This window comes from Cyprinus carpio, chromosome B7 (genome assembly GCF_018340385.1).
Source record: "Cyprinus carpio isolate SPL01 chromosome B7, ASM1834038v1, whole genome shotgun sequence".
NCBI lineage: Eukaryota > Metazoa > Chordata > Actinopteri > Cypriniformes > Cyprinidae > Cyprinus > Cyprinus carpio.
This window is the reverse complement of record NC_056603.1, coordinates 18,381,201-18,393,223: the sequence shown is the minus strand read 5'-3', so window position 1 is coordinate 18,393,223 and position 12,023 is coordinate 18,381,201. Positions and strand designations below refer to the sequence as shown.

General features: G+C 37.4%; 1 protein-coding gene across 10 annotated transcripts in view; it reads right to left on the bottom strand.

Moving 5' to 3' along the window:
* Nucleotides 1-12,023, bottom strand: part of LOC109102750 (myosin-binding protein C, cardiac-type-like) — a 32,179-nt gene continuing 20,156 nt past the window's right edge. For 7 of the 10 annotated variants that reach the window (XM_042727679.1, XM_042727670.1, XM_042727675.1 and 4 more), the window contains 11 exons: nt 11,719-11,823; nt 11,230-11,418; nt 8,388-8,522; nt 7,579-7,746; nt 7,112-7,200; nt 6,235-6,430; nt 5,915-6,054; nt 3,976-4,135; nt 3,690-3,826; nt 2,404-2,590; nt 1-360 (listed from right to left, as the gene is read on the bottom strand). In XM_042727679.1, the coding sequence (XP_042583613.1) occupies nt 329-360; nt 2,404-2,590; nt 3,690-3,826; nt 3,976-4,135; nt 5,915-6,054; nt 6,235-6,430; nt 7,112-7,200; nt 7,579-7,746; nt 8,388-8,522; nt 11,230-11,418; nt 11,719-11,823 (1,538 nt within the window). In that variant the 3' untranslated portion in view covers nt 1-328. Of the gene's footprint in view, nt 361-1,572; nt 1,617-2,403; nt 2,591-2,846; nt 2,915-3,689; nt 3,827-3,975; nt 4,136-5,914; nt 6,055-6,234; nt 6,431-6,692; nt 6,840-7,111; nt 7,201-7,578; nt 7,747-8,387; nt 8,523-11,229; nt 11,419-11,718; nt 11,824-12,023 lie in introns of those variants that run through there. The other 3 variants (XM_042727671.1, XM_042727678.1, XM_042727680.1) reach the window with 3 other exon arrangements.

The following is a 12,023-nucleotide window of genomic DNA, read 5'->3' as shown; positions in this document are numbered from 1 at the left end:
TCAACAAAACTCTTAGCTTTATTTAGCATGTTTTGCATAGCATCACATGTTGAAGGAAAATACTGAGTTACTAGACCCCACAGCATAGATCTTAAATACAACATGAAATGAAATGAAATAAACACAAGCAATAAAGAAAAGCACATCACACCTTAAACACAGACCATGGGATGTGAGTGAGAAATGGGGAGCACAAGCAAATGAAGAAAACCACTGATAGATTTCTTTGCGCTGTCATTTGATCACGGACATGTCATGGGATCGGTTTCAGGAGAGAAGACAGAAAGAGGACAAGTGTCACAGTTTCTCCAAACCCATTACGTCTCTCTCATTTCTTGATGTCTTCTTTTGTGACTTGAGCTGCGATGAAGTGAAAGAACCATTATTAGATTACATCCTGCATTTACAAAGGGGAAAAAAGGCTACTACTGTAGAATTATCTAAAGTTACCTTCAGTGAAGTTCAAAATAATTCATTATACATCTGAGTGACCTACAACAAACCGGCATGCATTTCAAAGCTACACTTTTGAAACGGATAAGCCCATTTTGTTAATTTTGGTCATATGCAACTTTGAGTTGTGAATATCACATTTTATGTTAATTTGAAATTATTTATTCTTTAAAAACATTTAGATAGAAGTGGATAATCCCAAATATCCTATGTTATATCATACAGGATTACAAATATTAATAAGTGCACCTGCTGAAATAGTTTAGATATACACTACCATTCAAAGGCTTTTTTCTCTGTAAGAAATGCATACTTTAACAATTATTATTCAACAAGGATGCATTAAACTGATCAAAAGTGATAGTAAAAATATTTAAAGAATCAAAAAAAAAAAAAAATTTACCACAAAAATATTAAGCAGGACAAGTGTTTTTAACATTGATAATAATAAAAAATATTTATTGAGAACCAAATCAGCATAAAGGAATGATTTCTTAACGATCACGTGCTGCTAAATTCAGCTTTGCCAACACATGAACAAATTACATTTTAATTAATGACATTTAATTACATTTTAAAATCTATTAAAATATAATCAATTATTTTAGATTATAATAAAATTTCACATTTATAAAGATGTCTTTCAAATTATGAAAAATCCTACTGACCCCCAATTTTTTGAATAATAGAGTGCTTTAAACTTGTGTGCAAAACTAATATTAGTTCTGTCAGTATCTGGTGGCTCAGAGACCAAGGGTGCATCTCATTTTGTCAACTCTCCATCCTTGTGTCTTTTTCTCACATCCTTTCCTGGAGTCTAAGCTCACAAGACACAAGGGAAAGATGCAAGAAGGAATTAAAGTATTAACTAAACTAAAAGTAACAGACTGAAAATTGCAAACTTCTTCATAGGATGTGCATCCTTGCTCCTCTGAAAGCTTCCCCTCTCCTCACAATGCTTTTAGAGAATTGATTTGCCCTTCATGATTGCAGAGTTCAATCGATTTCAGTATTGAGAAGCACCCAGACATGCTGGACTTGAGACAGTGGAATGCTTTGTTAGAGAAAGTACAGGCAGTGTGGGTGTGATGACAACACATGGGGCACTGTCATGCTTACCTTGGACACATTTCACACAGAGCAAACCTGAGCTTACTGTTTAGCTGAATGTGGAGGGAAACGGGAAGTAAGGAGGAAGTATTAAAGTGTGACACTGCAGAATCACTGGATGGATCCATTTTTAACTGCAGACACACCTTTAGGTCGAATCCAACAGTTTATGCCAAGACATGCTATCCATGTTTCTTTGTTTTGTTTGAAGTAAAAGTATAATTCTTGACTTTTTTTTCTTTTACTCATTTCAGGAGTTAATAATAAATGTTAATACGGACAGAAGCATGGATGGATTCTGATCTATATGTCTCAGCATATATCTTTCATTTTATCATAACATAAGAGTGTTCTCTTACGTTCAGTGGTCATTCAGGTAAGTTTCATTCATAGGACGCCATTGATTATGGTCCCTCATACAACATTTAAAGGCATGGTTGACTCAAATATAAAATTTTTGTCAAGTTTATTTTTTCAGTTGAACACAAAAAATAATTTTAAAAATCATGACTAAGCAAACAGTTGCTGGTACCCATTGACTTTCATAGTATAGAAAAAAATTCTATAGAAGTAAATGGAGACCAGCAACTGTTTTCTTACCAACATTCTTAAAAATCTGATTTTTCTTTAAAAGAACAGAATGTTCATTTTGGGGTTAACCATCCCTTTAAGCAGCACAACTGTTTTCAACATGATAGTAACAAGAAATGTATCTTGAGCATGCAATGAATAGACAAATCAAATTTTGTCTTCAGTATATGGTATTTAACACTGAATTTTATCATCAACTGTTACTATGCAAATTTCTAGGTAGCTTTTGAGTTAGAGGCATGTACTTACAGCGAACTTCCAGTTTGCATTCTATTATGTCTTCTCCGCTGTCGTTGACCGCCTTACACATGTACACACCTCCATCAAACGGACACGGCTTACGGATCTCCAGAGTCAGCACACCCTGATTGCTGAACATACGGTACTTGGCCTCATTTGTAATGTCCATCTTGTTTTTGTACCATGTGATTTTAGGCTGCACAAAAGAATGAGATGGATTTAAAAATTTACTATTTTTTTCCTCAGAGCCTGTTAATATCTGGGTTAAGATACTAGCTTGTAATATATTAAGCCATTAAATATTTCATGAGCAGGGTGATACGATTTTTATTTAATTTTTTTAAATGCACAAAAACTGCTCAAAAATAGACTAATCTGGACTCTTAAAAGTGCCAGCTGTTTGGACCTTTTCTGTTTCAGCATGACAATACCCCTATGAGCAAAGTGAGGACCTTTGGGATGAATTGGAATGCTGACTGTGAAGCAGACCCCATCAGTGACCTCGCTGATGCTCTTGTGTCTGAATGAGACCAAAAGCCTACAGTTACAATCCTCAGCATAGTGGAAAGTATGGAAGCTTACTTAAAGGGATAGTTCACCCAAGAATGAAAATTCTGTCATTAATTACTCACCATCATGTTGTTCCAAACCGTAAGACCTTTGTTCATTTTCAAAACACAAATTTCGATTTTTTTAATGAAATCCATGAGCTTTTTGACCCTGCATAGACAGCAATGTAAGTGACACATTCAAGGCCCTGAAAGGTAGTAAGGACATGAGTACATTTCATGTTCAAGGCCCAAAACGTAGTAAGGGCTTCGTTACATCATGTGACATCAGTGGTTCAACCTTATTTTATGAAGCTACGAGAATACTTTTTGTGTGCAATGAACAAAAGTGTTCTGTGTTTCCTAGCTTCATAAAATTATGGATGAACCACTGATGTCACATGGACTATTTTAATGATGCCCTTACTAGGTTTCTGGGCCCTGAACATGGTAGTTCCATTGCTTTCTATGGAGGGTCAGAAAGCTCTCAGATTTCATCAAAATTTCTTAATTTGTGTTTGTGTCTTACAGGTTTGGAACGACATGAGGGTGTCTTACGGCTTTGGAACAACATTTTTATTGTTATGTGAACTATCCCTATAACTGTGATCTTTTTTATCTTACAATTTAGACTTTTATTCTCTAGAAATGCTGAAGAAGGAAAAATGACTGATGTTTTGGTGTTTCATATATTTGGACCTATAGTATAGTGCATGAGCTTTGATGAATGAGGTCACATGTGCTTACCTTTGGGATGCCTCTTACGGAGCAGCTGAGTGTAGCATTGTATCCAGCAATAACTGAGCGACTCACAAGAGGATGTGTGAACTTGGGGGCCTCAGAGAAATCATGCTCTTTGTAGGAAGGAGGCTTGTATACAATGCCTGTAAAGAAAACCAGAGCCACATGGGAATTAGAAAAACTTTAAATACTGACAGCATAACCACTTCATACTTCCAGAAGTGTTCTTGCTATCTACACTGCATACCAGTGAGCAGGCATGACAATCTAGTATCTGGACACAAACCATCACCTGTTTTCTGGATGTAGGCACTGTCTTTGGAGAGGCAAGGCTCTGGGCTCAGAACCACCATATTCATGGCATACACACGAAACATGTACTCATTCCCCATGATCAGGTCTGAGACCACACAGTTAGTGCGCCGATACTGCTCATACACTGTGTACCAGTCCTGCAAAGAAGAGAAAAATCACACAAACCTAGTCATATATTGTGTACCACACTGTCAGGCACATTTTAAACTGACAAAATATATGTGTTATATGAACATTTTAAAATATCCATAAAATAACATTTTATATATACATACCATAGTTTTAGAAAGACATTAATATTTTGGTTCAGCAGGATGCATCAAATTGATCAATATTTAAAGTAAAAACATTTAATATGAAATGAAAGATCATGTGACACTGAAAACTGGAGCAATGGCTGCTGAAGATTCATTCTTGCCATCACAGAAATAAACTACATTTTAATATATATTTAAATAGTAAAGAGTAATTTTTTAAACTGTAATAATGTTTGACATTATGACTGTTTTTCTGTATTTTTGCTTAAATAACTGTATAGCATAAGTGACTAAAATAATAATAAAAAAAAAATCTTACCAACATCAAACACTGAATGGTAGTGTATTTAAAAAAGTTTTTGATGATGTTTTTTAAATCACACTCATTATTTATTGTAATTATTGTGGGGTGGGGATTGCATTGGACAAGTTTCATGTTTTTTATTGCGCTGGTTGTAAATATAATATAGGCCATGTGTTAGTTAATTTAAAAATATATAGGCATAAAAAAATGTCTGAACATGAAGAACAATAATTTTACCTGAAAGGCAAAATTGCATGAGATTTTTAAGCATAAACCAGCCTCACTAAATTCATTATAATATTTATTTATTCGTTTCCTCAGTTTTTCCAGTGTAACTATAAAAATGTGTATAAAACACTGCATGTTCATCGTGAACCACCCACTTTGTCATGTGGTCACCAGCAAACAGTATGTGGGAGCTATGTCACTACTTATCCTTGCTAATCTAAAACATTGTAGTGTGGTTCTCAGGTTTCTGACTATACCACTGTAAAATCATTGTCCATTGTTATAGACAATGCGGAAAACACTGCAGGATTGCTTAGCACATGTATTAAGCCGAAGTGTCATCACTACAGTATGTTCGTGGGAGCAGTAGATGTTGAAGCAGGTAAATGGCCTGCCCATGAATGTGCCCCAAAGCCTGCAGCCTAAAGTGCTTTTATATTTAGCAGCAGAGCATCTCCGATTTCTGATTGAGATTGTCCTGTGAAACCTGATAATCCGGTGTCTTCCTGCCTGCTGCTCTGGACACAGGGAGAGGAATAGACTAGCTCTAGTAACAATGTGAGGTGAAACCCAAACCGGGTGCTTTTTATTTAGCCGCTAACCTTAGTGGCTCAAGAGTACAAAGGGGTAAAGAGAGCACTATAATGACAGCACTTAAATCAGGGCAAGGCCGTGGGCTAAGATTACAGCATGCTTGCACCGAAGGGGGCACAGGTGCTCTAGTTTGGTGTGTGGCAAGGGTCATTTTGGAGCTTTGGGTACTGGATGTTCTGGATGCTGTTCCCCTGGACCACAATTCAGTGCCACTGGCCAACTGTATGTCACAAGAGAAGCTATAAACTCATAGTCTCCCTGCACCGCTGTGCCACTGATGAATAGTGTACATACATTACCCAATTACAGTGATCACAAGCTTAGCTGCTTTAGATAGACAATGGCAGGCACGGTGAGGCTTACGAACCCACTAACTCTTTCTCTCAATCTGAGTTTGATTACTAACAGTACTTGACATACTGTATGTACTCTAAAAGTTCATATGTACAGTATGACTCTGTTAAAGAAATTATCAAAAAAAAATAAAAAAAAAACATTTTAGCAAAAACACAAATTTGTATGTTTGGGTTTACCATGGTTTTCTTATCAGCCTTCTGGATGGTGTAGCCTGTGATTTCACAGTTGCCATTATCCTTGGGTGGTTTCCACTCCAGGGCAACATTGAAGCCCCAAACATCTATCACCTTTAAATTTTGGGGTGGGCCTGGCAGGTCTTACAGTAGAAAACAACAAAATTTCACTGATACAATCAAACACACTTGTACTGTAAATAAGATAACATTTTCCTGTACTCCAAACTGTGAATGTTATTCTTGTGTAATTGTGTCAAATGTAGTCGACAATACAGGTTAAATTTACAGTATGTGCTGTCAAACAGGTCCTAGTAACTCACCAACAATCTGTATATTCACACTGGCCCTGTCCTGCACATTCTCAATTTGCACTTGAACTTCATACTTCCCAGAATCCTTTCTCTCAGATTTCCTGATGAAGAGGATGGTATCAGTGTCGCTGTTTCGTATGCTGACCTGCTTAGGGTCCAGAAGCTCGTCGTTCTTTGTCCAGGTCACTTGAGGTCGTGGTTTACCTTAAAAGTTAGGGGGGTGAAGAATGAGTCAAGACATCTCAGTGTTCACTAACTATATTACTAACAAGAAACAAAGAAAAAGTACTTTTATGAGTGAGATAGATAGATAGATAGATAGATAGATAGATAGATAGATAGATAGATAGATAGATAGATAGATAGATAAATATAGAGACACAGACCGGTAGATAGATAGATAGATAGATAGATAGATATAAACAAACATATAAAGAAATACAGACAAATCCATAAAATTGTGGGTTTGGGCACTACAGGAGTGTTACAGATGCCGTTCAGACTTGTGTCATTGACTACCATCTGTATGCAGCCTCTCTCATTGAATTTCAGCCATAGAGCTCAGAGTATTTATAGAGTGAGAGGATGAAGATCTATGTTTCACAAACTGGGTTCTGTAAACAAACAAGTGGAGAAGTTACAGTCTAGCCAAACACTGAAGCTCTATCTGATGGAAACTGTTGGAGGTCAAAGTCTGCATCAAAGGAGGACAGCCAATGGTTTCACATTGTGATAAATAATACTGCTGGATACAGCAATACAGAACTTCGCTGGATCTTTTCATGCAAATCTAAATTGTTTGAATGGATTAGTCACATGTTCCGCAGCATAATTTTGTTAGGGATGTGCACGTTTCAAAACCAATCTTAAGGATGACTTTTCTCACCTGGAAGGGGATTACCAGGTTAATTGTTTCTCCTACTTTCTTGATGAGTGTCTGGCGGAGGTTACGGGGGAGCCAGATTTTGGGTCGCTCTGCAATAACAAAATGCAAGTGATTCACATGGTGGCCCTGCATCTTATAATATAATAGCCTGTCTTACCACATCTCGTTTCCTATCTCATTTCCTTCCCAACAGTGAACTGTAATGCGATGCAATAGATGGATCTTCACTTAAAAAATAAAGCTCATTTGCCTGAACATTAGCATTTATAAGCTTAGTTTCATTCTATTATCAGGTAGACTTATCTGTAGCAAGAGGCATTAACATATAGTGTCTCTAAACACAATAGACAAAAGGCTGATATATATGAACCTCTAGCAGTCCACATTGTGCAAAACCCCATCACTCTAAAATGTTGACCTTAAATGTGCTATCATAACATTTTAAGATCATTCTTTGTGTAACTCACGCATGATTTCACGGATGGTGACTGCTTGTTGCAATGTGGCAGGAAGGCTTGGGCCAGCCATGTTATAAGCCCTCACGCGGAACTGCATCTTCTCTCCAGTTGGCAGGTCACAGACGATCACAGAGGTACTTTCTGTGAGACTCGGAAATGCAGGAATCCATTCATCAGCTACAGAGATGAAATAAAGGTTTCAAACACAGAGCATTGAGAATTTATTCTGAATAGTACTCTGATGCGGTAAAAAAAAAGATATGTTTTACACCTTAATTTATGAAGCTATACTACCGCTCAAAAAGGCTGGGGTCAATGCAAGGAAACTTATACTTTTATTTAACAAGGATGTGTTAAATTGATCAAAAAAATTACATTGTTAATACAATTAAAATTTTAAATAAATGCTGTACTTTATTTTCATCAAAGGATTATGAAAAAACAGAATGATTTCTGAAGGATCATTTCTTCAGTGATGCTGAAGACTGAAGATTAATGGCTGCAGAAAATTCAGCTTTGCCATCACAGGAATGTTTTTTTTTTTTTAAATAGAAAACAGTTATTTTAAATTGAATTAAAATAACTTCACCATAAATTTGTATAATATTAATATAACTTCACCATAAATATGGTGAAATTCACCAGAATTTCACCATATTTCTGATTTTTGATAAATGCAGCCTTGGTGAAAATAAGCGACAAAATCTATTTAAAAATCTACTGACACCAAACTTTTTTAAAACTAGTGTATTCTCATTATAAACACATTTACAGAAATTCTGTCACACATATACATTTTTTAACCATCTCATGCTTACAGCCTTCTTTGCAGTACTCAACCCCATAGCCTTCGAGTTCAGCTGAGCCTATCCTCTCTGGAGGCCTCCATTTCAGAGAGATGGTGGTATCGCTGATGTCATCCACACACAGGCCAGTGGGCTCACTGGTCGGAGCTGTGGACAGGAAGTTGATACAAATGAGTATGTGTTTCAGTCAAAAGAAACTATGTTCTTGCATAAAGATTTGGCCAAGTACCATTTCCTTTGTACTGGCAGCTGGAGTGAAACAATCATGTACCATGTGTCACTCTTATCTGTCTTTCCATTATCACGTTAGCCAATAAACTGGTTAGGACTTTTGCACCTGAAATGATGATGTACTAAGGAGTAGCTTTGTCAACTGACAGCAAGGAAAACCCTTGTGTGTGTATGATGTATTTTGAGTGCAACATTTGCTGTATTACACTTATATACTGTTACTAAGCAATCAAAGACAGAGATAGTACTGGAGACTTTTAATACATAGCTGGATTTGCTTGGTCTTGTCACTGTGGTCTCCAGTAAAGTTCCACTAATGAATGTGAGAAGAGCATAGTGTTGTCACTAAACTAAGCAGCCATGGAAACTATGGAAGCAACCTCAGTTGTGTGACGTTCATCTCCACTTACCTTTGCGACTACCTTTCATGCAAAGCCTTCCATTACTGACAAGAATAACCAACATTGCTTGAATGAGTCTGAGTTTAACTTAGGGTAGTGGTGATATGGGCCTCCTGAAGATATACATGCTGTCTGCTGTGATTTGTAAGCAAGCTCCAGTCTAAAATGTTTGTGCCATATTTAAGTGCCAATGACATGCTCAGGTCAAGCTGTGTATTTATGAAGACTGTGAACTTGCAGCAAATCCAAGAACATCTATTCATATCTAGCCAAGAGTTATCTAGAGTGGAAAAATGATTCAATAAACTGACATGCAAACAACCACTCTAAATATGAGGCCAATAGAAATAAACAGAGCAAAATGATCAAGCTTTTGCTTTGGTATGCTTATTCATGTATGCTTATACATACATTCACATTTACCATCCTTCTGCAAATTTTCTTGGTAAAGTCTAGGCCTAGTCATTTCAACAGGAATTTGCAATTGGGAATGAGAGTAAAAGATTGGCCCACATGGATTTTGCATCAGGTTCAAGATGCAACTTGACGCAACCAGCAGAACACCACAAGTGACTTCATTGTGAAATGTGCTTTATACATTGCTACACTACTGACAATGAAAATTTTTTGCCCACAACATTTCACTGATGTAACAATATCTTTGAATGCAACCATTCACACAACCTGCTTGTTAAATCATGATGAAAGTAATACTGTTTCTGGGCCCAAGCCTTTACTTGTTTCAATTGAGACTACTATCTCAAAAGCATATCATTACACAAGCTTACAATACAATACCCATGTGGACAGGCATTATACAACTGGTTTAGGTTTTAATGCTACTCTATGCCGTATTCTTGAAATAAATTAATGACAATGATGCATCAAGACAGCCGTAAAAAGATATATAAAGATGTCACGGAGAGTGGTATCCCTGAAGATTAATAATCTCCACAAAAAATTTTAAGAAATAGACGCCTACTGCCAACAGGTTTAGGCTCTGGTTCCGGCTCTGGTGGGGGGGCAGTTTCCTCTGGAGGTGCTTCTGCAGATGGTGCCCCTTCCTCTCCCGGTGGTGCTGCTTCTGCTGGAGAAGCTGGATCTTCAGGAGGAGCAGGAGTTGCCTCCTCAGCTGGAGGTGCAGGAGCTTCAGCACTGGCCTCTTGTGCAGGTTCTTGTGGAGGTGGTGCTTCTGGCTCTGGCTCTTTGGTTTCTGCTGGGACATCGGGCACTGGCTCGGCCAGTGGTGCTTCAGCCGGCGGTGCCTCAGCTGGCTTCTTCTCAGCAGTCTTGGGGAGCATCGGTTTGGTCATTCTGTCTCTGGATTACTTCAGTCTGGTGAGTTTTACAAGTAGAGCCTCCTGAAAAGTGTCTGTCCTTTCTGTAACACCTGCTGTAGTCTTCTCTGGGCACAGTGACGGTGACAGGCAAGTAACAAAGGAAGTGCACTGTCCTGCCCCCCCTCTGTTTTGACAATGCAGTAGATACAGCTTTGCAAAGTGCTAACATGCCATTATTTATAGAGAAGGATGCCATGGATAGTTTCCTAATCCACTGTATATACAGATAGCAATGCTTTTAATGCAGCTCACTATAAGATTATGTTAAAGATGAGCAAAAAATGAATGCTTCATTAACTTGTCTATTGTTTAAACTGGAAAGGACCTTTTCAGACCACTTTAAAATAACACAGCCTGTTAATTGTACCAATAATATGAAAAGATGTGGCTTAATAGCTCTATGTCTCTGGAGAAGAACAGCAGCTCTTAAGGGATGGTTCATCCAAAAGTGAAAATTCTGCCATCATTTACTCACCCTCATGACATTCATGATGTTGACTTACTTTCTTCTGTAGAACATTAAAGAAGATATGAAATGGAATGCAATGGGAACTGAAACTGAATACCGCAGAAGAACGACATGAGGGGTGATTAAAGAATGATGTTATTTTTGTTTTGTTTTGTTTAGTTTTGTTAAAATATCCCTTTACTTGACAAGCAGATCTTGGATCTTTCCAAAAATAGCAATATTGAATCACAGTATATCATAATGAAAGCAGTGGATGGAATACATAAAAACTGGCATTCAGCATATGCTATCCTCCTGATTAGCCACTGCATATTAAAATTAAATATCTGCAACAGAGGCTTAAAGAAATGCAGGGGAAACAAACAAGTTCTTAATATGTAAGCAAAGTTATAAATCAAAGCAGTGGAACTCACCAACTGGCACAAATGGCTGAGAGGCAGCACTGGGGCGTGACATGCCGATGGCATTTACTGCGTAAACACGCATTTCGTAGGGTACACCCTCAATCATTCTCTTGGCTTCATATGTGGTCTCTTTAAAAGGATCAAAATTGAGTCTCATCCATCTATAGCTCTTTTTCTTCTTCCTTTCAAGAACGTAACCTAAAGACATTAAGAGCACATTGTTATCATCATGCATTTCCTCTTCAGTGCACATTTAAAAGGGGATTTTCAGCAATATTATAGGTTATTTTTCATTAGGTTGTTTTTTCATAATATGTAGGCTCCTTCACTTAACTTCAAGTCTGATGAAGTTTGTGTTAAGTTAGTGGTTGAGTAAAATTTATTTATAGTTTTTAGGAACATGTGAGGTCAACAAGATTTACTTAATAGAATATGAACTACTTAGTAAAGCTATAGAAAGCTCTGTAGTAATACTGTGTACTATTATTATTAAGTCACCTATGACTGGCTGGCCACCATCAAAGAGTGGGGGATCCCACTGAACTACGCATGAATCTTCACCAACACTAAGGATTCTGGGAGCTTCAGGTGGGTCTGGCACATCTGTAAAAGATCAAAAGCTTAGTCACACCGTTTCTTCTGTACAGCTAATATACAGCTACATCAAAGGCATTTTGCTCTCAAATGGCAGCTCTCTTATATACATTTGAATACTGCAAACCTCCTGAAGGCAACACACACAGAGTGATAATAAACAGACAGAAAAAGATGTGGACAGTTTAGTTTGTGGCCTTTTGATGCAT